The sequence below is a fragment of the Emiliania huxleyi genome (genome assembly GCF_000372725.1).
Source record: "Emiliania huxleyi CCMP1516 unplaced genomic scaffold EMIHUscaffold_9, whole genome shotgun sequence".
NCBI classification, from domain to species: domain Eukaryota; phylum Haptophyta; order Isochrysidales; family Noelaerhabdaceae; genus Emiliania; species Emiliania huxleyi.
The window spans coordinates 1,099,695-1,123,840 of NW_005195301.1; the positions used below are offsets into that span (position 1 = coordinate 1,099,695).

The 24,146-nt window shown below is 67.4% G+C and overlaps 6 protein-coding genes across 6 annotated transcripts in view; 4 read left to right on the plus strand and 2 right to left on the minus strand.

Annotated features, from left to right (window-relative positions):
• EMIHUDRAFT_199214 (hypothetical protein) overlaps positions 1-1,097 on the plus strand; it is a gene marked incomplete at both ends in the record, with an annotated part of 4,441 nt that extends 3,344 nt beyond the window's left edge. Inside the window, one exon of the mRNA XM_005757828.1 lies at positions 57-1,097. Within this exon, the coding sequence (XP_005757885.1) occupies positions 57-1,097 (1,041 nt within the window). The remainder of the gene's footprint in view (positions 1-56) is intronic.
• Positions 1,098-1,442: 345 nt separating this feature from the next.
• Positions 1,443-2,273, plus strand: EMIHUDRAFT_97337 (hypothetical protein; the record flags this gene model as incomplete). The annotated part of the gene is made up of 1 exon (XM_005757829.1): positions 1,443-2,273. The coding sequence occupies one exon, from the start codon at positions 1,443-1,445 to the stop codon at positions 2,271-2,273; it is 831 nt and encodes a 276-aa protein (XP_005757886.1).
• Positions 2,274-3,283: 1,010 nt separating this feature from the next.
• Positions 3,284-6,859, plus strand: EMIHUDRAFT_448665 (threonine-tRNA ligase; the record flags this gene model as incomplete). The annotated part of the gene is made up of 13 exons (XM_005757830.1): positions 3,284-3,757; positions 3,847-3,988; positions 4,152-4,451; positions 4,643-4,840; positions 4,955-5,040; positions 5,175-5,281; positions 5,345-5,400; positions 5,543-5,569; positions 5,637-5,727; positions 5,795-5,900; positions 5,974-6,065; positions 6,143-6,342; positions 6,698-6,859. Exons 1-13 carry the CDS (start codon positions 3,288-3,290, stop codon positions 6,857-6,859), a joined length of 2,037 nt encoding a protein of 678 aa, XP_005757887.1. The 5' UTR covers positions 3,284-3,287.
• A 3,490-nt stretch (positions 6,860-10,349) lies between these two features.
• On the plus strand, positions 10,350-13,997 carry EMIHUDRAFT_448666 (threonine-tRNA ligase; the record flags this gene model as incomplete). Its single annotated transcript, XM_005757831.1, has 14 exons — positions 10,350-10,419; positions 10,742-10,772; positions 11,148-11,187; positions 11,481-11,759; positions 11,856-12,035; positions 12,150-12,235; positions 12,370-12,476; positions 12,540-12,595; positions 12,739-12,765; positions 12,834-12,924; positions 12,992-13,097; positions 13,170-13,261; positions 13,339-13,538; positions 13,836-13,997. 14 exons carry the CDS (start codon positions 10,350-10,352, stop codon positions 13,995-13,997), a joined length of 1,527 nt encoding a protein of 508 aa, XP_005757888.1.
• Positions 13,998-14,538: 541 nt separating this feature from the next.
• On the minus strand, positions 14,539-15,753 carry EMIHUDRAFT_199218 (hypothetical protein; the record flags this gene model as incomplete). Its single annotated transcript, XM_005757832.1, has 2 exons — positions 14,539-14,838; positions 15,142-15,753. 2 exons carry the CDS (start codon positions 15,751-15,753, stop codon positions 14,539-14,541), a joined length of 912 nt encoding a protein of 303 aa, XP_005757889.1.
• Positions 15,754-16,139: 386 nt separating this feature from the next.
• EMIHUDRAFT_97340 (hypothetical protein) lies at positions 16,140-21,210 on the minus strand (the record flags this gene model as incomplete). Its single annotated transcript, XM_005757833.1, has 4 exons — positions 16,140-17,528; positions 18,405-19,115; positions 19,183-19,323; positions 19,465-21,210. The coding sequence occupies 4 exons, from the start codon at positions 21,208-21,210 to the stop codon at positions 16,140-16,142; spliced, it is 3,987 nt and encodes a 1,328-aa protein (XP_005757890.1).
• Positions 21,211-24,146: the final 2,936 nt, after the last annotated feature.

Sequence of the window (24,146 nt, forward strand, 5' to 3'; positions counted from 1 at the left end):
GCGCGCTGTCTTTCTCGAGCTTGCTCTTCTGGCTGCTGGCGCACTTGATCGACGAGGTCGAAACCTTCTCCTCTAACGACCTCGTCAAGAAGGGCGAGCTCTTCGGGATCGGCCTCGCCCTCTGCTCGAAGCTGGCCCCCGCGTACAACACACAGATGCTATCCTTTGGCCTGCTCCTCATGTGGCTCTCGTGGTTCATGCGCATCTTCTCGCTCTGCGGGCTGGGCACCCTGACTGTGATGCTCGAGAAGATGCTCTCCGACACGGTCCAGTTCCTGGTCTTCATGGTGGGCTGCGCCGTCGCCTTTGCCGCCGCGCTGCACCAGCTCTTCCCTGTCAGAGACGTCCTGGAGGTCGAGGGCTGCGAGCCGTTCGGTGACTTTAGCCAGGGGATTCTGTCGACGCTCAAGCGGCTACTCAAGGTCGCCATCGACCCGGCAGAGAGCATCGATTGTGCGGGGTTGATTGCGGGGGCGCAGTTTCACTTCACGGCGCCGTTTATCGTGAGCGTGTATGTCACCCTGTCAGTGATATTGCTCCTCAATATGCTAATCGCAATCATGGCCAAGACGTTCGACAACGTGTGGGACAAGGCAGACGACGAGAATCGGTACCTCAAAGCCCAGCTCGCGGTGCAGTATTTTGGCGAAACGTACTTTACGCCGCCACCTCCCTTCAACCTACTGCGTCTGCCTTTCAGCACCCTCAGCACCCTCGTCGACCCCGGCGCGCCTGAGCTGCTGAGGAGGCTCTGGGCCAGGACCAGAGGGGCGTGCGAGCTCATTGGCTCCTTTTGCGTCGGCGCCGGCAGGTGGCTCCTGTGGTTCATCTGCCTGCCTCGCCTGGCGGTGTGGGTCCTTCAACGTGCATGGGCCCACCCATACCCGAACCATGCTCCGGAGGAGGGTCTGCTTTCGAGCGAGGGGGAGTCGACCGACAGGTACGGTCTCGACCCTTCGAACGTGCGCTACGTGGACGGGGTCGGCCAGCTGTGGTCGGAGCGGAACACGGTCGAGATGCTGATCAAGCTCGAGGAGGAGATCGAGAGGAAGCAGGCGGAGATTCAGAAGCAGCACGAGGAGGGCGGAGGCAGGTAGGGCCGTTCTGAGTGAGTCTGCGAGGGCACCGCTCTCCTGAGGTGAGAGACTCGCACAGCCACCCCTGGTGGCTGGAGGTGCGATTGAATGGAGCATGAACACGAGCGTGCAGGAGCATGACCACCGGGGCATGTATGTTGTATCCCCGCCCTGCACGATCTTGGTGTGAGGCCGCCTCGATACGTGCGAGAAGTACAGGCTGCGGAGCGTGAGATGTACTGGGTTGAGCTGTTCTAGTTACTCTGCATGTAGTGCTAAGAAGAGTCACCAAAAAAGAAAAAAACGGTGGCGCCCGGGGCACGCACCCGCACGCGCCGCACGCGCCGCACGCGCGCGCGGGCTCACATGGCGCTCGAGCTCCCCACTGAGCTGCTAGTGGTGGTTGCGACCCACGCCGACGCGCCCACGTTCGTGGCAATGCAGGCCACCTGCAAGACGTGGCTCGATGCCGTCCGCGCTGCGGGAGCGCAAGTCACAGACCGGCTGTGGCACGCGTTTGCACTGGCGCGGTTCCCGAGGGCCGCTGCTATTGTGAAGCATGCCACAGGCCCGGTCGCTGGCTACACGCTCTACCGCGCGCAGCTCCAGGCTGACAGAGCGGAGTACTTGCCCGTGGCGCCGCTCCCGCCGTGCAAGACGCAGTTCAGCGATTATCTGTTTGCGCTGGAGTGTGTGTGGCCGGCAGGAGCCGACGGGGAGCCCCGTGTGGGCCGCTGGAGCGGCGTCATCGGTGCCCTGGCGTCGACAGAGTGCCCATTGTGGGATGAGGGTTCGGCACCCGCCTGGCACCGCGAATGGGTTGGCTCTGTGCGATCTTCTTCGTTCCCAGAGCCAGAGCTTCGTGTGCATGTGACAAACCTGAGGACGCTCCAGTGCATCCTGCTGTGCGATGACACGCTACGCACCGACGGCTGCATGTGGATTACACTCCCAACCACGGGCGCCATGCGCCTCAGCGAGGAGTGGGACTCGCAGCACTCCGTTGCGCAGATCAATCCAACTTTTGCGGATGACTCTACCTGGCGCGTGATCGTGCTCGAATTTGACACGGGGCAGCGGGCGGAAGACGACGCATCACTCGCCCCTCAAACCATGGAGTACGAACGAGCTATGACGCCAGGGGAGGTGTTGTGCTACCTGGAGCACCACGCCCCGTGGCACTTGAGCGGAGCTTGAGGCCGGGTCGCGCGTGGCGATCCTGCTCCTCACCCGCTGCGCTTCTTTTTTGTACAACACTGGCCAGGGTAAGGAAAGAAACACAGCGAGTCTCAGAGAATCAGTGCTCGGCCTCGGGCCGCATCTCCCGGTCCTCCCCTGACCCCTTCCCCCGAGGGCGCGATGCCGACACGTTGTGTTCACGCCACGCGAGCCAGTTCGTGATTGCGCACCGCTCGTATATTGGCCGTTACAGCCGTCGACTATGAGCATGACCGCGCTTTCTTTTTTCTTCGAAAAGAAAATCGTGCGGGACGTCTGTGGGCCCGAGAGCGATATGCCATGTCCGCCTTGCTTTGTTCCATCGAAGGTAGGTAGGTAGGTAGAAAGGTGAAGAACAGCCAGGCTCGGACTGGACACCAACGCGGTATGGGTGGACGCTGGACAGATGATGACGACACGCACGAGCGACACACAGACACAAAAGGCTCACAAGACACACAGCCAGCTGGCTGCCACACACCCTGAGTTGGCGTACACATAACTCAAGGCCATATCCTCCCTGTCGCCCCCCCCAGCACTCCAAGGTGCCAAGAGAAACAAACAAGAGCACAACAAACAACAGACGACTGGAAGTGACATGTGAGGCTAGAGCAGCATGCTCCACCTCTAGCAATCTCGCCGGCCGCAAGGCACGGACGAGACCGTATGTGGGGTCTAGTGAGGTGTCTATGGACGCCCTCCTCATGGGCTAGCTGCCTGCGGCTAGCCCTAATCTCGCACTCACGGACAGCGACAATCAAATGGGTGAGTGTTTGCGAGCTGAGGCGCGTGGGCTAAATCTAGGCCGCACGTCGTGGCACTATGACGAAGTAGACGTGCGGCCGCAGCGCGCCCGCCGCAGGCTCGGCGGTGCGCGCGTGTTCGAAGGCTAAGCTCAAAAAAGAAAATCGCGCGGCGTTCTTGGAAGCTGCGGCGGAGCTCTCTTGCCTCGCTCGCTGCTCCGCTTCAGCCTTCCAGTCCGCTCATCCCTGCATGCGGTTGCTGCCTGGCCTCAGTTTAGGCGGTTTTCTGATGTCGGCGCTGCTGGCCCGCTCGGCCGCCCTCAACGCTGCCGCAGCAGCTCGCCGCCTCCCGGCTAGCACGTGCGGGCGTGCGGCAGCGGCTCTGCCGCGCCTGCTCGCAGCACCGGCCATGGGCAGCCGTCGCTGCAGCGGCCTGCGAATGGCAGACCAGAGCGCGGTAGCAGAGGCTCCGGCGCCGCCCGCGCCGGTCCCGCTGCCGACCAACGCTAACGAGCAGCTGCTCCGCATCCGGCACTCGACGGCGCACGTCATGGCGATGGCGGTGCAGCGGCTGTACAAGGACGCGCGCGTGACGATCGGGCCGTGGATCGAGAAGGGCTTCTACTACGACTTCGACCGGCCCGAGCCCTTTGCGGAGAAGGACCTGCGCCGCATCAAGAAGGAGATGGACAAGCTCATCGGCCTCAAGCTGCCGTTCCGGCGCGACAGCATGCCCCAGCCTGAGCCGCACCTCGACCGCACCTCGGCCGCATCTCGGCCGCACCTCGGCGTGTCCTCTCCCGCCGCAGGCGCGAGGAGCTGAGCTTCGACGAGGCAAAGGCGCGGATCGAGGCGGCGGACGAGCCGTACAAGCTGGAGATCCTCGACTCGATCGTCGCAAAGGACCCCGACGCGCCCATCACCATCTTCCACATCGGGGAGCCCGGCAAGGCGCGCCACCACACACCCCTGACTTGTGACGCCACCCCACCCCACTGCCCTCCTCTGCTCGCCCTCCCACATGCCCCCCGCCGGCAGGGCCGCGCACGACACACCCCGCCCCACCCCTCGCCCTCGCCCTCCGCCCTCCGCACCCGCCCCTCGCCCTCAAAAGGCGAACTGGTGGGACCTCTGCGCCGGCCCGCACGTCGAGCACACCGGCCAGCTGCCCAAGGACGCCATCGACCTCGAGTCGATCGCGGGCGCGTACTGGCGGGGCGACGAGGCGAGGCCGATGCTGCAGCGCATCTACGGCACCGCGTGGGAGAGCGCGGAGCAGCTGGCGGAGCACCGGCGGATCCAGGAGGAGGCGAAGCGGCGGGACCACCGCGCCCTCGGCAAGCAGCTCCGCCTCTTCTCCATCCAGCAGGAGGCTGGCGGCGGCCTCGTCTTTTGGCACCCGCGCGGCGCGAGGGTGCGGCGGCTGTCAGTCATTACACACCTCGGAGCATGGAGGACGGGCCCACACGCACACACACGCTGCACACGATTGGCTCGGGAGCCGACACGAGGCACACTGTCACCGGCCGTAGCACCGGGGCCGGACTGCTGGACACACAGCACGCAGCTCACAGGACAGCTCACGAGGTGGCGCTGTATACATAGGTGCGGCGGCTGATGGAGGACTTTTGGCGCGAGGCGCACACAGCGGGCGGGTACGAGCTGCTCTACACGCCGCACATGGCGTCGCTCGACCTGTGGAAGACGTCCGGCCACTTCGACTTTTACGCCGACGGCATGTTTGACCAGATGGAGGTCGAGGGGGCGCAGTACCAGATCAAGCCGATGAACTGCCCCTTCCACGTGCGACCCGTCCCCTACCCCCACGGTACCCCAACCCATCCCACGCGCACGCGCGCGGCCGCCCCCTCCCCCTGCCGGCCCCCGAGGCTGACCCGAGGGGTGTGTCGGGAGCAGGTGCTGACCTACAAGGACGAGAAGCGCTCGTACCGCGACCTGCCGCTCCGCTGGGCGGAGCTTGGCACCGTCTACCGCTACGAGCGGTCGCGACTAGCCGAGACGCGCCGAGAGGACCCGGGAGGACCCGTCTGCCGCGACGGCCGGCCGGGCACTGTCCACGCGCTCCTCCGCTTGCCGGAGCCTCCTTCCCGGAGCCCTTTCTGAACGCCTCCTGCAGGTCGGGCACGCTCAACGGCCTCTTCCGCGTGCGCGGCTTCACGCAGGACGACGCGCACATCTTTTGCCTCCCGGAGCAGCTCGCCGACGAGATCCAGGGCCCGACCCGTCCGGAGCCCTCTCGGAGCCCTCGCGGAACCTTCTCGGAACCTTCTCGGAGCCTTCCTGCAGGCGTGCTCGACCTGACCGAGACCATCCTGACAAAGTTCGGCTTCACCGAGTACGAGGCGATGCCCCCCCCCCCCCCCCCATCCCCCCTCCCCCACCCCTCCTACTCCCCTCTCTCGGATGCTCTCTCGGATGCTCTCTCCGCGAGGAGGCGGTCGGCTCGGACCATGCCGTGACGCCTCCGCGACGTGTCCGCGACAGGTGATGCTCTCCACGAGGCCCGACAAGGCGGTCGGCGCGAGGCCTGGCGCGCTCAACGGCAGCCGCGCGGCCAAACCAAGGCGACTGTGAGCAGGCGGTCGGCTCGGACGAGATCTGGGACAAGGCGACGAGCGCCCTTCGCGAGGCGCTCGGCGCAAAGGGGTGGGAGTACGACGTCGACGAGGGCGGCGGCGCCGCGCACGTTTGCGGACGCCGTGTGGCCTGCGGTTGAGCGGCCGTCTCTGCTCTCAGGCGGCGGCGCCTTCTACGGCCCAAAGATCGACATCAAGATCCGCGACGCCATCGGGAGGCTCTGGCAGTGCTCGACGATCCAGTGCGACTTCAACCTGCCGCAGCGGTCCGGCCTCGAGCGTGGCGTGGCGAGACGGCGAAAGGGGGGGGCCTCACCCCTAGACTCGTGCGGCTGGTAGGTTCGGCCTCGAGTACGTGTCGCCGGACGGCGGGCGCGAGCAGCCGATCATGCTGCACCGCGCCATCTTCGGGTCGCTCGAGCGGTTCTTCGGCGCGCTCACCGAGCCGACGGCAGGCGACGGCTCCCCATCTGTGCGCAGCGTCTCTTCACACCGCCCTTGTCCGCAGGCGTGCTCATCGAGTCGACGGCGGGCGACTTCCCCTTTTGGCTCGCGCCGACGCAGCTGCGGCTGCTGCCCGTCTCGGACGACTACCGGCCGTACTGCGACGCAGCGGTGGCGCGGCTCAAGGCGGCGGGCATCCGCGCGGAGGTCGACCCCGGCGGCCGATCCGTCGGCAAGCAGATCAAGGTCGCCAACCAGGACAAGGTGCGAAGCTACGCCAGTCGCTTGCACGTTCAGCGCCCCGTCACCGCGCTGGCCTCGCCCGCCCCCCGAAACCCGCCGTCTCGTCTCCCTCCTGGCCACTCGCCCCCTCGCCCCCTCGCCTCCTCGCCTTCGTCGCCTCCTCGCCTCCTCGCCCCGTCGCCCCCTCTCCTCCTTGCCTCGCCTCCTCGCCTCCTCGCCTCGCCTCGCCTCCTCGCCTCCTCGCCTCCTCGCCTCCTCGCCTCCTCGCCTCCTCGCCTCACCTCCTCGCCTCGCCTCCTCGCCTCCTCGCCTCCTCGCCTCCCGCTTCCCCGCGTCGCCTCTCCCACCCCGTCCCACTCTCGCCGACCCGCCTCAGGTGCCCATCCTGTCGGTGGTGGGCGAGGCCGAGGTTGGCGCGAACGCCCTCAAGCTCGAGATGCGCAAGGGGGGCGAGCTGGGCGAGCTGCCGCTCGAGCGCGCCATCGAGGTGCTCGCGGCGGCGGCGGAGAAGGCGGTGGAGCCTATCGAGGCGCTGTGAGCGCCGCCTCTCTCTCTGCCTCCCTCCCTCCCTCCCTCCCTCCATCTCTCCCTCGCTGCGAGGCCTCTCCAACTCCTCTCATACTCCTCATCTCTCCTCTCCTCCTCTCCTCTTGTCCTCTCCGACTCCTGTCTCGTCCGCCTCTCCCTCGGTGGCTTTTGGAGGGGGGGGGGGGGGGGCGTGAGAGGGAGGTTGGGCACCGCTGGCGGCCAAGAGCCGTGTATTTCGCGAGGGGCGTTGGTGCTCTTGAGACGCGCGTGATTTTCTGTTTTTGTGTGCCGTCAGGTCCAGGACGAGGGCGTTTTATAACCGCACATCCGAGAGAAAACTTAGAATTTTACAACTCAAAATTCCCTCGCACTTAGAACACGAGTACGGAGCAAATGCCGGGGTGGACCGCCGTCTCTTGCGCGACTCTAAACAGTGACTCTTCCAATCCACTCATGCGCATATTCCGATCATGTCACATGTGTACCGCAGCACATCACCCCAGCACCCTCAAGCAAAATCTCACGTCTCAGCACCCCTCAAGTCCGAGTGGGGGAGTGTGACCTCATCCACTACGACATCTCAAAAAGTGTGAGAATCGTCCCGTGAACGGCGTCTGATGAAATGGCGCCTCGAGCCCTATTCATAGCAAAATGTGTGCATTTCGTCTCTCCACACCTCGAAGCCGTTGAGTCGCCGTGAGCGCCGTCAAGCGCCTTCTGCTTCTCGCCGCTCCAAGGGTGCTCTGCGCCGCAATAACAGCACCGGGCGTGAGCGCAGCACACGCGCAGCGCGCCCTCTGAACGGCGTCTGATGCATCGACGTGTCGAGCCCTATTCATAGCAAAAGGTGTGAATTTCGTCTCTCCACACCTCGAAGCCGTTGAGTCCTTTTTCGCCGTCAAACCGCTCTAGCGGCGCTGCGCGCCGCGTGGAGAGCGCGGCGCGTGCGTAGGAGCACGTGCTGCACCCGCACCGCGAAGGCCGTCTCACGAGTCGGCGAGCCGAGCCCTGTTCATAGCAAAGAGTGTGAACGGCGTCTCTTCACACCTCAACACCGTGAACGCCGTCAATCGCCTTCTCACCGCCCCAAGGGCGCTCCGCGCCGTGCTAACGGCGCCGAGCGTGCAGCGCAGCACGCGCGCGACACGCCCCTTGCACGGCGTCTGCTAAAACGGCGCCTCGAGCCCTACCCGAGTCGAAAAGTGTGAGAAGCGTCATTTCACACCTCGAAACCGCTAAGTCATTTTTTCGCCGTCAAACCGCTCTAGCGGCGCTGCGCGCCGCAAAGAGAGCGCGGCGCGTGCAGAGGAGCACACGCTGCACACGCACGGTGAAGGCCGTCTCACGAGTCGGCGAGCCGAGCCCTATTCATAGCAAAGAGTGTGAACGGCGCCTCTTCACCTCGACACCGTGAACACCGTCCGACGCCTTCTCACCGCCCCAAGGGCGCTGCGCGCCGTGCTAACGGCGCCGAGCGTGCAGCGCAGCACACGTGCGACACGCCACTTGCACGGCGTCTGCTAAAACGGCGCCTCAAGCCCTATCCGAGTCGAAAAGTGTTAGAACCGTCATTTCACACCTCGAAACCGCTAAGTCATTTTTTCGCCGTCAAACCGCTCTAGCGGCGCTGCGCGCCGCAAAGAGAGCGCGGCGCGTGCAGAGGAGCACGCGCTGCACACGCACGGTGAAGGCCGTCTCACGAGTCGGCGAGCCGAGCCCTATTCATAGCAAAGAGTGTGAACGGCGCCTCTTCACACCTCGACACCGTGAACACCGTCCGGCGCCTTCTCACCGCCCCAAGGGCGCTCCGCGCCGTGCGAACGGCGCCGAGCGTGCAGCGCAGCACACTTGCGACACGCCACTTGCACGGCGTCTGATAAAACGGCGCCTCGAGCCCTATCCGAGTCGAAAAGTGTGAGAAGCGTCATTTCACACCTCGAAACCGCTAAGTCATTTTTTCGCCGTCAAACCGCTCTAGCGGCGCTGCGCGCCGCAAAGCGAGCGCGGCGCGTGCAGAGGAGCACACACTGCACACGCACGGTGAAGGCCGTCTCACGAGTCGGCGAGCCGAGCCCTATTCATAGCACAAAGTGTGAACGGCGCCTCTTCACACCTCGAGCCGTGAACACCGTCCGGCGCCTTCTCACCGCCCCAAGGGCGCTCCGCGCCGTGCGAACGGCGCCGAGCGGGCAGCGCAGCACACTTGCGACACGCCACTCGCACGGCGTCTGATAAAACGGCGCCTCGAGCCCTACCCAGAGAGAGTTGTTTTGTTTAAATTCTTTTTCGGCGAGGGACGGCACAGCTCGCTCGCTCGCTCGCCATTTGCTCACGCTCGCGCAGGCGCGTCGCAGCGTGCACCCACGCAACGCCTCCGCTCCGTCCACACCACCTACTGCGTAGCCATGGCATTTCCGTGTGCGTGCGACTCGCACTCGCTCTCTTGCACTGCCCGCCGCCTTTGCCGCCGCCTTCGCCTCCGAAACTTTCGGAGCGCTTCCCCATTCTCGCACTGCCTCGCTCGCCACGTTTGACAACAGTGCACCACGCTCGCTGTCTCTCGCTCCCACTCACGCTTCGTGCTTCGCTACTAGGTTCTTCGCATCTACTTGGAGTGGATAGCGTCTGCCGCCTCTCGCTGCTCTTTCCGCTCTGCCACCTCGATTTCGCGGTCGCGACGCTCTGATGCCACTCCCTAGGTCGCAGCTCCATCGCTCGCTGTACCAAGGAGCGATGGCGAGGCGGCAGCATCGCATCGGCGTTGCCGACCGCTGTCACGCTCGGCCATCTCCCGCCGCCATCTCCACCTCTCTCGCCGCCGCCACCGCCTTTGCCACGCCTCGGGCGAGCCCAGCTAGCACGCCGCCGGCTCTCCTCGTACTCGCGTCGCTCACCGTCCTGAACAGACAGCGGAGGGGTGGCCAGCTAGGGTTAGCCTAGGTTGCATGGGTGCGGTTAGGGTTATGGTTCCGGGTGGAAGAGGTGCTAGAGTAGAGTTAGGGTTAGCACCCGGTCCGAGCTAGGGTTAAGTTAGGGTTACGAGCTGCCCGCCACGGCTCGAAAGAAGGGCTCAAAAAACGATAAAAAACGGTCCACCCGCGAAAAAATCGCGCGCTGCGCGCGCAGGAAGAGAGAGAGAGTCATTACCGCCGCCGCAACCACACCCCGGCGGAGCCCGGGAGAAAGTCGTGGAGCGCAGCGACACGACTTTCCCGGGGCGACGCCGGCGCGCGCGGAAAACGCTGTTTTCGCCAAAACGGTGGAGGCCGCCCCGCGCTGCCGCTCCATCAAACCCGCACCGCCTGAAGCCCTCGGGAAGGCCCTCAAAACGCCGACGCGGGAGGGCGAAAATCGCCTCGCTTCAGAGCCCGCGCGAGGACGGACCCCACGCCGCCCCACGAGCGACCCGCGCGACCCGCGACCAACAGCCGTGCGGAGAATCGGCAGGAGATGTCCGCAGCCCCCAGGATCGTCCTCGTCCGATCCCACCATCGACCACCATGACCATCCCCGCGCGCGCTGCAAATCTTCAGGCCCTCTGCTCAACTTTGGACGACGACTTTATTTCGGGTGCTAAAGCAGCTCGCACGGGCCCATCTCGCCGCCCCCGCCCCCGCCCGCCCCCGCCCCGCAGGCCCGGCGCCGCCGGCTTCCCCCGCGCACCTCACGGGGCGCCACGACACCGCCTGCCAGGCGGCCTGCAGCAGTGCGGGACAGCAGCTGCTACATTCCTCGCCTCCCGACGGCCACGGCGCCGCCCCGCGGTCGAAGCTCGCAAAACCACGCACGGCCCCGTCCACACCGCTCACCCGACGCCCGCTCGCGCCGCCCGCGGACCCCTCCCCCGCCAAACCCGCCCCCCTCCTAGCCCCTCCCAGAAGCCGCCACACAGGCCTCGCCTCGCCTCGAACCAGCCCCAAAAAGTAGAGGGCCGTTTCTGTGGCTCCCAGCCCATTCCCTATCGATTTCCAAACCTTTTTTTAATTTTTCGGCGCGGAATTTATTTCTTTATTTGCCCACAGCGGGCGGACGGGCGCCTCGCTCTCAACCCAGCGCCTGCAGTCTCTGTCGCCCCTCTCGCCACTATGCCTCGTCCACGCTCCAGCTGTCTTCCTCCGTGCATACTTCCGTCGCGGCGCGGCGCCCGACCGCGCGTCGGCGCGGTCTGATCGCCGCCGCGGCTCTCGTCGCGCCGCTTCGTCTCTGCCGCCGTCTCGGCGGCCGCGCGGGCTGGCCTGGGAAGGTTCCGCTCTGGAACTTGGTTACGTGGGCACCGCACCGCCTCGCCTCGCGCCTAGCGCGGCCAACTCTCCACGCGCGGCGGCTGGCCGGCGCCACGTACGCACCTCCGCATCTCGCTCACCGAGCGCTGCTCGCTGCGCTGCACGTACTGCATGCCCGCGCCCATCACCATCTTCCACATCGGGGAGGCCGGCAAGGCGCGCCACCACACACCCCTGACTTGTGACGCCACCCCACTCCACCCTCGCCCTCGCCCTCCCACATGCCCCCCGCCGGCAGGCCGCGACACACCCCGCCCCACCCCTCGCCCTCGCCCTGCGCCCTCCGCACCCGCCCCTCGCCCTCAAAAGGCGAACTGGTGGGACCTCTGCGCCGGCCCGCACGTCGAGCACACCGGCCAGCTGCCCAAGGACGCCATCGAGCTCGAGTCGATCGCGGGCGCGTACTGGCGGGGCGACGAGGCGAGGCCGATGCTGCAGCGCATCTACGGCACCGCGTGGGAGAGCGCGGAGCAGCTGGCGGAGCACCGGCGGATCCAGGAGGAGGCGAAGCGGCGGGACCACCGCGCCCTCGGCAAGCAGCTCCGCCTCTTCTCCATCCAGCAGGAGGCTGGCGGCGGCCTCGTCTTTTGGCACCCGCGCGGCGCGAGGGTGCGGCGGCTGATGGAGGTCTATATCTCCCCAGATCTCCCCAGATCTCCCCACATCTCGCTCGCCCGCCTACCAGCAGGTCTATATCTCCCCAGATCTCCCCATCTCCCCCAGGACTTTTGGCGCGAGGCGCACACGGCGGGCGGGTACGAGCTGCTCTACACGCCGCACATGGCGTCGCTCGACCTGTGGAAGACGTCCGGCCACTTCGACTTTTACGCCGACGGCATGTTTGACCAGATGGAGGTGGAGGGGGCGCAGTACCAGATCAAGCCGATGAACTGCCCCTTCCACGTGCGACCCATCCCCTACCCCCACGGTACCCCAACCCATCCCACGCGCACGCGCGCGGCCGCCCCCTCCCCCTGCCGGCCCCCGAGGCTGACCCGAGGGGTGTGTCGGGAGCAGGTGCTCACCTACAAGGACGAGAAGCGCTCGTACCGCGACCTGCCGCTCCGCTGGGCGGAGCTTGGCACCGTCTACCGCTACGAGCGGTCGCGACTAGCCGAGACGCGCCGAGAGGACCCGGGAGGACCCGTCTGCCGCGACGGCCGGCCGGGCACTGTCCACGCGCTCCTCCGCTTGCCGGAGCCCCCTTCCCGGAGCCCTTTCTGAACGCCTCCTGCAGGTCGGGCACGCTCAACGGCCTCTTCCGCGTGCGCGGCTTCACGCAGGACGACGCGCACATCTTTTGCCTCCCGGAGCAGCTCGCCGACGAGATCCAGGGCCCGACCCGTCCGGAGCCTTCTCGGAGCCCTCGCGGAACCCTCTCGGAACCTTCTCGGAGCCTTCCTGCAGGCGTGCTCGACCTGACCGAGACCATCCTGACAAAGTTCGGCTTCACCGAGTACGAGGCGATGCCCCCCCCCCCCCCCCCCATCCCCCCTCCCCCACCCCTCCTACTCCCCTCTCTCGGATGCTCTCTCGGATGCTCTCTCCGCGAGGAGGCGGTCGGCTCGGACCATGCCGTGACGCCTCCGCGACGTGTCCGCGACAGGTGATGCTCTCCACGAGGCCCGACAAGGCGGTCGGCGCGAGGCCTGGCGCGCTCAAACGGCAGCCGCGCGGCCAAACCAAGGCGACTGTGAGCAGGCGGTCGGCTCGGACGAGATCTGGGACAAGGCGACGAGCGCCCTTCGCGAGGCGCTCGGCGCAAAGGGGTGGGAGTACGACGTCGACGAGGGCGGCGGCGCCGCGCACGTTTGCGGACGCCGTGTGGCCTGCGGTTGAGCGGCCGTCTCTGCTCTCAGGCGGCGGCGCCTTCTACGGCCCAAAGATCGACATCAAGATCCGCGACGCCATCGGGAGGCTCTGGCAGTGCTCGACGATCCAGTGCGACTTCAACCTGCCGCAGCGGTCCGGCCTCGAGCGTGGCGTGGCGAGACGGCGAAAGGGGGGGCCTCACCCCTAGACTCGTGCGGCTGGTAGGTTCGGCCTCGAGTACGTGTCGCCGGACGGCGGGCGCGAGCAGCCGATCATGCTGCACCGCGCCATCTTCGGGTCGCTCGAGCGGTTCTTCGGCGCGCTCACCGAGCCGACGGCAGGCGACGGCTCCCCATCTGTGCGCAGCGTCTCTTCACACCGCCCTTGTCCGCAGGCGTGCTCATCGAGTCGACGGCGGGCGACTTCCCCTTTTGGCTCGCGCCGACGCAGCTGCGGCTGCTGCCCGTCTCGGACGACTACCGGCCGTACTGCGACGCAGCGGTGGCGCGGCTCAAGGCGGCGGGCATCCGCGCGGAGGTCGACCCCGGCGGCCGATCCGTCGGCAAGCAGATCAAGGTCGCCAACCAGGACAAGGTGCGAAGCTACGCCAGTCGCTTGCATGCTCACCGCCCCGTCACCGCGCTGGCCTCGCCCGCCCCCCGAAACCCGCCGTCTCGTCTCCCTCCTGGCCACTCGCCCCCTCGCCCCCTCGCCTCCTCGCCTCCGTCGCCTCCTCGCCTCCTCGCCCCGTCGCCCCCTCTCCTCCTTGCCTCGCCTCCTCGCCCCCTCGCCTCGCCTCGCCTCCTCGCCTCCTCGCCTCCTCGCCTCCTCGCCTCCCGCTTCCCCGCGTCGCCTCCCCCACCCCGTCCCACTCTCGCCGACCCCCCTCAGGTGCCCATCCTGTCGGTGGTGGGCGAGGCCGAGGTGGGCGCGAACGCCCTCAAGCTCGAGATGCGCAAGGGGGGCGAGCTGGGCGAGCTGCCGCTCGAGCGCGCCATCGAGGTGCTCGCGGCGGCGGCGGAGAAGGCGGTGGAGCCTATCGAGGCGCTGTGAGCGCCGCCTCTCTCTCTGCCTCCCTCCCTCCCTCCCTCCCTCCCTCCCTCCCTCCCTCCGTCTCTCCCTCGCTGCGAGGCCTCTCCAACTCCTCTCATACTCCTCATCCCTCCTCTCCTACTCTCCTCTTGCTCCTCTCCGACTCCTGTCTCGTCCGCCTCTCCCTCGGTGGCTTTTGGAGGGGGGGGGGGGGGTAGACGCGAGAGGGAGGTTGGGCACCGCTGGCGGAACAGCCGTGTATTTCGCGAGGGGCGGTTGGTGCTCTTGAGAGGCGCGTGATTTTCTGTTTTGTGTATCACGTCAGGTCCAGGGCGTTTTATAACCGCACACACCGAGAGAAGAGAGTACGTGGAGAGGGACAGAGACACGTCAGACCGGAAATAAATGAAATAAATATGTCATCGATCTATGAGTAAAGCGCCGTCTGTTGATCTGAACGAACCCCATTGACTGGCCACTGTGCACTGACACACCCGTACGGATGGCTGGAGCACTGTAGAGAGACTGTACTAGCAGACGTCGGAGCTCGGACCTTTGTGCACTACAAGGTCTTGCGGACCTCGAGCGCGACGACCGGCGCGTCGGCCGAAGGGCCAGCGGAGGGCAGGCACTGCACCCTGGGGAGAATATTGGACAAGGCCTTGGACAACTGCTGCAGGAGAGTGGGCTTCTCCTCGTCGGGAGCTGCCGAGGGTGCAGCCACCTCGTCGGCAGGCTCAGGCGCTGCCGCTGCCTCGGGCGCTGCCTCGGGCGCTGCCTCGGGCGCTGCCTCGGGCGCCTCAGCGTCCTCGACTGGCGCCTCCTCGCCTGCATGCGGCTGCTCGATCACGGGCTTGGAGCCCTTGCGCGGCGAGAGGAATGCGCAGGTCGTCGACCGTCCATCGTCGACAATGCAGGAGGCCGCCGTCGACATTGCCACAGCTCGATGTTGTGTAATGATGCCAACGATGGACTCATCTGGCCGCGGGGTGGGGGCCGCCTCGCCAGCTGCGACTGCCGCCGCCGCCTGCGAGTACTCCAGCCGTGCCTCCACCTCATCGATCGTCTCCGCCGACGCCTCCTCTGGCGCCTCCACCGCAACCTCAGCCAGCGCGCGTGCGACCGGCTCCTCCGTCGCCGGCGACTCGGCCTCCACCGCTCCGACCGTCTCGACAGGCTGGACAGCAGCCTCAGAGTTGCGGCCAGAGATGCAGTCGGTCACCTTGTCCAAGAATGACGATGAGTTGGCCGACGCAGCCGGCGGCGGCAGCTCCTCGGACTCCGCCTCGGAAGGCGCCGGGTCGGCTGGTGCCGCCTCCTCCTTGGGCTCCTCGCCCTCCGCCGTCTCAAACGCAACCGGCATCACCACATCTTGCGCCTCCGCCGCCGGCGCGTCGGCCACCGCCGTCTCGTGCGCGCGCTCGGTCTCCTCAACAGCAGGCTCAGACTTGCGGCCCGAGAGGTAGTCGGCCACGCTGTCCAGGATGGAGGACGCCGTTGTGGCCGGCGCGGGCGGCAGCATCTCCTCGACGGACTCGGTCGCAACAGGCGCGTCCTCGGCTGCGATCTCCTCTCCCACCGCCTCCTTGGGCTCTTCTGCCACCGCCTCCTCTCCGTCAGGCTTCACGTCCGAAGGTGCCGCAGAGATCTCAGCGGGCGCGACGTCGAGCGTGGTTTTGGCAGCAGCGCCGGCGGCAATGCAAAGCTGCTCCGGCTGCGGCTGCGGCACCGGCTCGGCGAGGACGTCGTTGGTCGACTTGGAGCTGCAGCCACCCATTCGCGCTGACTTGGTTCGTCAGACTTACTTCCTTTGCGTGCGTCCCCCCTTGCGACGTCGTGCCGAGATAGTTTGCGATGCTTGGAATCTTTGGAGTAGGGGGTGGGTCGGTTGATCTGGATCACCTCGTGGTCTATCTGGTGTATATACGCGACACGTCTTGCTACCACACCACGACATGATTCTTGATTACTTCGTTCGCCTCCTTGCGCACTCACTTATGTCTCTCTCTCCAAGATTGAGCAGGAGACAGTCACGTGGACGTGTAAAAGAATTTTACAACAAAATTCTCTCGCACAACACTGGGATCTACTGGGCACAGTCACATGCAAAGGATAATGTCTACACCCACCCTCATCTGCCCGCAACCATGAACTCAACAATCATCACACGTCACATGCCTGCGATCGCTCTATAGACGTCGCCATGCACGTCGCCATCAGCTCGCGCACCACCCTATCGAACGCCTCTTTGAAGCCGAAGGCTGCTTCAATCGTGGACAGGATGCGGTCTCGGTCTGTGGCAAGCGTACATTTCGCTTCGGAGAGCTTGAAGTCAAGGCGTGCATGTCTCGCTCTTGGCGAGGCCCCGGGCTTGAGGACCGTGATGTCGCCCGTACGCCCACCCAGGGAAAAGAAGCAAAAGAGTTCCAGGGCACACCAGAGCCGGGAGCAGTAGTCGGGTCCCGCCAAGACGAGCAGCTGGTTGCAGCCCGAGATGTAGACGGGCAGGCCCCGCAAGGACCTCTGGATGTCCTCTTGGTTGATGCAGCACTTGTCGACCCACAGCATTGGCTCTCTCCCGCGTTCCTTTCCGAATTGGCTCGCCCACGCCCTGAGGGCGAGGTACTTCTCGTCGCCGTCGTCTCCCCAGCTGTGACTCACGAATGCATCCACCTCGCCCAGCTTCACGCGCCGCACGGCTGGCAGCTGCTGCTCCTGCCCCGACGTCGATGAGCAAAACGTGTCCCGTTTCAGCGCGGAAAACGGGACAGCGGTGAACATCTCCACCGCGGCGTCCACTCGGCTGTCCACGGGATGGCAAGGCGATGCCCCAAGCAGCGTGCCCACGGCAGCGAGCCTCCGCGACTCCTCAACGAGCCCGACTCGTGATATGGCATGCATGATGCGCCCGCGGTTGCGCTCGGTGAGCAGCAGAGAGCAGAGCAGCGTGCCAGTCACCGACCACGCGAGGGCCCCCGGGGAGGACAGATACCACGCGTTGGGAGCCCCATCGCTCAATAGGGCGCACTCACCCCACCCGCCCCAGAGGAAGGCGTGGTTGGTCGGAAGCAAGAGCTGAGTTGGGAAGGCCACGCGCTGCATCAACCAGAGCCTTTGGAGGGCGCGGCGCGGCGAGGGAGCCATCACCGCGAACAAGGTGAGGGCGGTAAACAGGAGTAGCCAGGCCACTCGACAAGAGGCATAGGCGAAGCGCAGCCCCGCGCAGCCCTCGCCCTCCAGCCACAGCCGACGCTCCTCCAGGACGAGCGGCAGAGGGGCGATCGCGTTGAAGGTGAAATTGGTCGCCAGCAGGAGCCCGACCACGCGTACGCCGACCGCGTCGAGCGGTCGGCAGGAGAGGAGGAACATCAGCTGGTAGACGACGGAGAGGATTCCCCCGAGGACCAGCATTGCCACAGAAGCGTGCGCAGACTCTTCGCTTCGCGTCATGAGCCCTCTCTGCAGCACGCCTGCCTCCACGTACACGGCTAGCACCCACGCAGCCGACATCGTGGCGAGCGTGGTGCGCAACCTCACCTTGTTGTCGGCAGCCTGCGCCGTCCTAAGCCGCTCCTTGAGGTGAACCACGGACGGAGCGTGCTGACCCTCGCGCCTCCTCGCTGCACGGCGGTAGGCGAGCACACAGATTGAGACTCCAATCGCCGGGGGCACGAAGGCACACAAGGACATAATCACCCAGTACAGGATCGCCATATTGCCTCCTCCTCCGGCTCAGGACGGAGACTGGAGACTGGGCTTGCTCCTTCCATTCTCCATCACATCACGGCCCCCCCCATAAAAATAAAGTGTTTCGACTGCACTCCAAGTGCTCCAAGTGCTCGAAGTGCTCCAAGTGCTCCAAAGTTCGTGGGACTCCCTACGATCGCCGTTCTTTGACACATCTCGCCGGGTCGTCGGCCTGCGGGCGGCCTTCTCTCGAGGTCTCGAGATACACAAAGCGGCCAAGGGTCGTCGTGACTAGGCGGTGTGAGAGTGGAGTGTGAGTTTCGGCACATTCAGGCCGTATCAATCACAATAGAGACCGCAGGACACTGCGCCTCTGTCGACATAAGACAAGGCACAAACATGACATCAGAACACGATCAGTTCCGCACTTTCGCCGCTTGAGCCGTGCGTGACCCCCCCCCCCCCCCCTCATTCCTCCCCCACCGGGCCGCCACCGGGAGAGAGAGGAGACCTCTCGCGGCCGTGTCGGGCGCTACGCCCGCCGGCCGCCAGAACCGCCGCGCCCTAGTAGTCCTCGTAGTCCTTGTACGCGGTGTAGTGCTTGTAGTACTGGCTCCGCTTCGCCTCCGTCTCGGCCTGCGGCGGGGACGCTGGGCGGGCGGCCGTGCGGCGCGGCTCGGGGCGCCTGGGCGGCGGAGCGACCCGCGGCCGCCCAGCCTGCGGCTCGGCACCCGACGGCACCCGCCGCGGCGGCGGCTCCTGCGCCGCCTCCGGCCGTGCGCGGGAGAGGGCGTCGCGGCGCTGCTGCCGCTCCACCTCCGCCCGCCACGCCGCCTTGGCCTCCTCCGTCGCCGCCGACGGCGTGGGCGCGACGCCGCCGCCGCCGCCGCCACGGCTGCCGACGCGGGCAGCGCCGTAGCGGCCGCCGCCGGCGCGAGCCTCCGCCCTCGGCCCGTCCGCGGACCACGCCGTCCCGTCGCTCCAACTGGCGCGTGGCATCGGCGGCTGCCGCATCGGCGGCTGCCGCATCCCGCTGCGACCCGGCTGCACCCGCCCCGCAAGCCCGCCCAAGCCGTCCGGCCGCCGCCCCGCCCTCGCATCGAGTGGCGGCACGTCCTTGTGGGAAGCGGCGGCCGCCGCCGCCGCCCCCGCTGCCGCCGCCTCGGCCGCCTCGGCCGCCGGCGCGACCGGAGCTGGGGCCTCCGGCACCTCGGGAACGGTCGTCGGCCCCGACGTCGCCGGCGCCTGCGCCGTCCGCGCCGTCCGCACCGGCGGCGCCGCGGACGACCCGCCACCCCCCCCTTCACCGCCGCCTACTCCTCCTCCCCAAGAGGGCGAGTACTTGAAGTACTTTGCACGCCGCGCCTCCGCCTCGGAGCGGTCGAGCGCCTCCTTGTACAGCGTGCTCGCCGCCTCTGCGACCGAGGCCGTCCGCGCACTGACGGGCGGCGCCTAAAGGGGAAGAGAGGCGGGAACCGTGAGCAAAGGTGTGAAGACGATCCGCGGTCCGCGCATCGACCGGCGGCGCCTCTGCAGCCGACGCCGGCGCCTGCGGCTTCGAAGTCGCCGCCGCTGTCGATGTCGCCGGTGCGGCCGGAGCCGCGGCAGCGGTCCTCAGGCAGGAGGGCGTAGCGAGCACGGAGAGGGGTGGCCGGTAGGCCTGTGGGACATGTCTCGGACTCATCATGGACATGTCCCGGACATGTCCTGACGGCCTGCTCGTCGCGCTCGCCTGAGGCGCCGCCCCGACAGACGCCTTTGCCCCCGCCTGCAAGCTTCCCGGCTTGGCCAGCCACGCAACCTTGGCGGCCTGCGCTGCCGGCGGCGGCGCCGGCGCCGGGAGCGGCAGCGCGGCCGGGAGCACCGCGGTCGGGGGCACTGCTGTCGGAAGCACCGCCGCCGGATCGGCCAACACCTCGGCCGCTGCCTCCGCCGGCGCCGCTCCTTGCGCCACTTCTTGCGCCGCCCCTTGCGCCGCCCCTTGCGCCGCCCTCGCGCCCCCCGCAGGGGCCAGCTTTGCGAGCCACGCCGCCTTGGCCGCCGCTTCCGACGACGCCTTGGCCGCCGCTTCCGACGCCGCCTTGGCCGCCGCTTCCGACGCCGCCTCTGCCGCCGCTTCCGACGCCGCCTTGGCCGCCGCTTCCGACGCCGCCTCTGCCGCCGCTTCCGACGCCGCCTTGGCCGCCGCTTCCGACGCCGCCTCTGCCGCCGCTTCCGACGCCGCCTTGGCCGCCGGCTCCGCGGCGGCGTCGAGCTTTTCGAGCCAGGCCGCCTTGGCCGCCGCCTCCGAAGATGCCACCTCCGAGATGGCAGACGGAGGCGGTGGCGCTGCCAGTACCACGGGCGGCGGCAACTGCGCCTCCGAAGCGACCGAAGCCGCCTGGGCCGGAACCACTCCTGGCGCGGCCACCCGAGCCGCCTGGAGCGGCATGGGTGCCGGCAGCACGCCGGGCGCGGCCGCCCGAGCCGCCGGAGCCGCCCAGGCCGCCGCGCCATTCTCTGCGCCCTGGACGGGCGCGTCAGGCTCGGCCGCCGCTGCGCGCGGTACCGCCGCCGCCGTCTCTGTCGGTGCCGCCGCTGCAGGCGGCGAAGGCGGCGAAGGCGGCGGGGGAGGAGGCGCAAGCGGCGGCGAAGACGGAGCGCCCCAAGGAGGGGGGTCGAGGCTGGCCAGCCACTTGGCCTTGGCCACAGCCTCCGTCACCGCCGCCGGCGCCGCCCCCGCCGCCCGCGTCACCGCTGCAGCCGCGGCCGCCGACGCGACCGCCGCCCTCGCGCCCCAGTCGGGAACGTCGAGCTTTGCGAGCCACGCCGCCTTGGCCGCCGCTTCCGACGCCGCCTCTGCCGCCGGTTCCGCGGCGGCCGGCGCTGCCTCGGCCTTTGCGCCACAAATCGGGGCGTCGAGCTTTGCGAGCCACGCCGCCTTGGCCGCCGCTTCCGACGCCGCCTCTGCCGCCGGTTCCGCGGCGGCCGGCGCTGCCTCGGCCTTTGCGCCCCAAGCCGGGGCATCGAGCTTTGCGAGCCAGGCCGCCTTGGCCGCCGCCGCTGGAGCCTCTGCTGTTGCGGCGACCGGCGATGGTGTTGCTGTGACTGCTGGGGGAGGTGCTGCTGCGACGGCTGCTGCGGGCGCCGGGGAGGCTGCTGCTGGGGACGGGAGGGCTGCTGCTGGCGGCGCGGACGCCCTGACCGTCGGCGCGGAGTCGACGCTTGCCAACCACCTCGCTCTGGCGGCGGCCTCCGACACTGCCGCGGCCGCGTGCGAGACGTCCACCCCTCCTGGCACGAGCTTGGCCTTCTCAGCCCCCGACACCGCCGCCTGCGCCCTCTCCCACCTCGTGAGCTCCCGGCCCAGGCGGATGGCCTCCGCCTCAGCCTCCGCCGGCGTGGCCGCCTTCCGCAAGCGCAGCGCCGCCTCCTGCCATCCCAGTGCCGCGACCGCCGAGCACCGGGCCGCGCCCGACACTGCGATCGCACGCGAGGGCGACACTGAGATCGCCGCGGACGATGCCGCGAACAGAAGGGTGAGAGAACACACGGCCGGCCGCGCCATCATCACCTCGCTTGAGGTGCGCCACGGGGTTCTTTTTCTTTGATTCTTTACTACCCACCTACCTTTTCTTGTCGATCCTTTTTGTGACCGTCACCGCCCGTCCCGCGTCCACCCATACCGCGTTGTGTGTCCCAGTCGTTGGTCGGACTGTGTTTCGCCTTCCTGTCAATGTATGTTGACTTTGAGGTGATGAGGAGTAAGGCCGCGCTGTTGGCGGCGGGACGGACGTAAGATAATGAATCGTTGATGCGATCAGGCGTAACAAGTTCAAACAAGCGCGATTGCACAAGGGGTGGAAGAGGGTCTGGCCACCGCGGGGCGAGGGAGGCGGCGGGCCAGATGCCGGATCCGCTGTGCGCGTTCCGGCGTTCGTGTCGGTCAGGGCGCGGCGCTGACCGCGGCGGCCTGGGCCGCGGCGGCGGCGAACGCCGACGGCGGTGGACCATTCCGGCTCAATCAGAGGTAAGCGCGGCCGCGGTGCGTGTGTGGTGCGTGGTCCCATGCGCGATATGCGGGGCGCGAGAGAGTCGAGTGTGATCACGCCCCTGCAACACCAACTAACAACGAAACGAAACCTAAGATACTAGAGGCTGCACCCTCCCCCCACGTGTACATGCAAAAGGTCGACACGAGGTGACAAAGCAATCACGAGATGCAGGGCACGCGCCCTCTCACTGCCCCGGACCCCACGCCTCGATCTTCTTGGGCAGCAGCTGGTCCGACAGGTCCTCTCCGTGGCCTAGACGGCCGTCGGAGCCCTCGCCCCAGGTAAAGAAGGCGCCGTCGGCGGTAACGGTGAGGCTGCGGGATGTTCCCGCCGACACAGCGACGACGCGCCGCCCAGCAAAGGCCTCGACCTTCTTGGGCAGCAGCTGGTGCTGAGTGTTGCCGTGGCCCAGCCGGCCCCCGCCTCCATAGCCCCAGCTCCAGGCAGCGCCGTCGGCGGTGAGGGCGAGGCTGTGGCGTGATCCTGCCGACAGCGCGACGACGCGCCGGCCAGCAAACGTCTCGACCTTCTTTGGCAGCAGCTTGTTTTGCTCGTTGCCATGGCCCAGCTGGCCATCCTCTCCATCGCCCCAGCTGCAGACGGCGCCGTTGGCGGTGAGGGCGAGGCTGTGGCTGCATCCAGCCGACACGGCGACGACGCGCCGGCCAGCAAACGCCTCGACCTTCTTGGGCAGCAGCTGGTTCTGCTGGTCGCCGTGGCCCAGCAGGCCCCCGCCTCCATAGCCCCAGCTCCAGGCAGCGCCGTCGGCGGTGAGGGCGAGGCTGTGGCAGACTCCAGCCGACACAGCGACGACGCGCTGGTCAGCAAACGCCTCCACCTTCTTGGGCAGCAGCTGGAGCTGCTGGCCACCGTGGCCCAGCTTGCCAAAGTCTCCCCAGCCCCAGCTCCAGACGCTGCCGTCGGTGGCGAGGGCGAGGCTGTGGCTGTGTCCAGCCGACACAGCGACGACGCGCTGGCCAGCAAAGGCCTCGACCTTCTTCGGCTGCGACTGGTCCTGCTCATCGCCGTGCCCCAGCTCGCCAAGGCCTCCCTCGCCCCAGCTCCAGACACTGCCATCAGCGGTGAGGGCGAGGCTGTGGCTCCCTCCAGCCACCACGCTCACGGCGCGCTCACCGCCCAGCGCCGAGGGGAGGCGCGTCGGCGTGTTGAGCTGCGTCACCCCCTCGCCGTGACCGAGTGCGATGGGCTGGAGGAAGACGCTGAGCCGCACGACGAGAGCCGCCCCTCGCCGTCGATGAAGAGGCTGTGCCGAAAACCCGTCGCCAGCCTCGCCGGCGGGTTGAACTCGCGCAGCAGCGCCGAATAGCACAGCCACCGCACGGCGCAGCCCTCGCCCTCCGGCTGCGCCGGCAGCTCGAAGCCGCGCTCCTGCGCCCACAAGCGGATGCCCTCCGCCGCGAGCGAGGCGTGGAAGAGCAGCGAGACGGCCGCAACGCGGGCGATGTCGAGGGGGCCGTCGAGGCGAGAGACGACGCGCACGAGGAGCTCCGTGGGGAGGTCGAGGAGGTGGACGGGCGGCGGCGTGCTTGGCGAGGGGGCGGCGGAGGCGGCGGAGGCGAGGCGGCGCGAGCGGCGGCGGGGTGGACATCGCGAGAAAAAGAAATTTAACGCCAAACCGCCTCAACTTCCCGGCCTCGCCGCCCTCGCTCGCCGCTCGCTCGCCCGCTCGCCCGACTTTCTACTTCCTCGTGATCCGCGCCGCCGCCACCCTCGCCCCACCCTTCCGCCGCCCCGCCTGCTGCCGTCCCCGTCTCAGTCGTTTGCCCCGCCGCTCTGCCGTTCTGCCGCCGTGCCGCCGCCCTCGCCCCCCGCCGCCGCCCCCCGCTCAGCCGTTCGGCCCGCCGACCGATGTCCAGCCTGCCATCCTACCGTGCCGCGCCGCCTTTACACACACTTGAGCACTTGAGCACTGGATAGGGTCGATTCCGCATGGTACGGGACCCCTCGATCGTCTCGCCCTCCCTCACTGGTGTGTTCATTGGGGGGGGTCATAACAAACACGGTACAGGATCGAGGTGCACGCTGCCGAAGCAGTGTCGTCCCCCCTCTCCCCGACGGCGATGGCGGTGTGACCGATCGAGCTACAAGAGGAGCTTGTTCAGCAGGATCCGGAATTAGTCTGACGCACTGCCTCACTGGGTCTGAGATCATCGAGACGCCTCCCATCACCGTCTCGGATTCATGTGGGATCGAACCACTCCGGGATGGGCAAGCCCATCGTTCTCATTGAGAGCTGTGCCTTCCTATCACCTGTGAGAGACAGTGGAGAGGGTGTGCGCCACATCAGCCGGAGCGGGCGGTGAGGGGGGGGGGGGAGGGGGGGCTCATCCATTCAGGCTCAGCATACAAAGCAACTTCAAGACATACTACACCCACAGCCGACAAAGCAACTTCAGGACGTACTACACACGCGCGCAAACCACGGGCA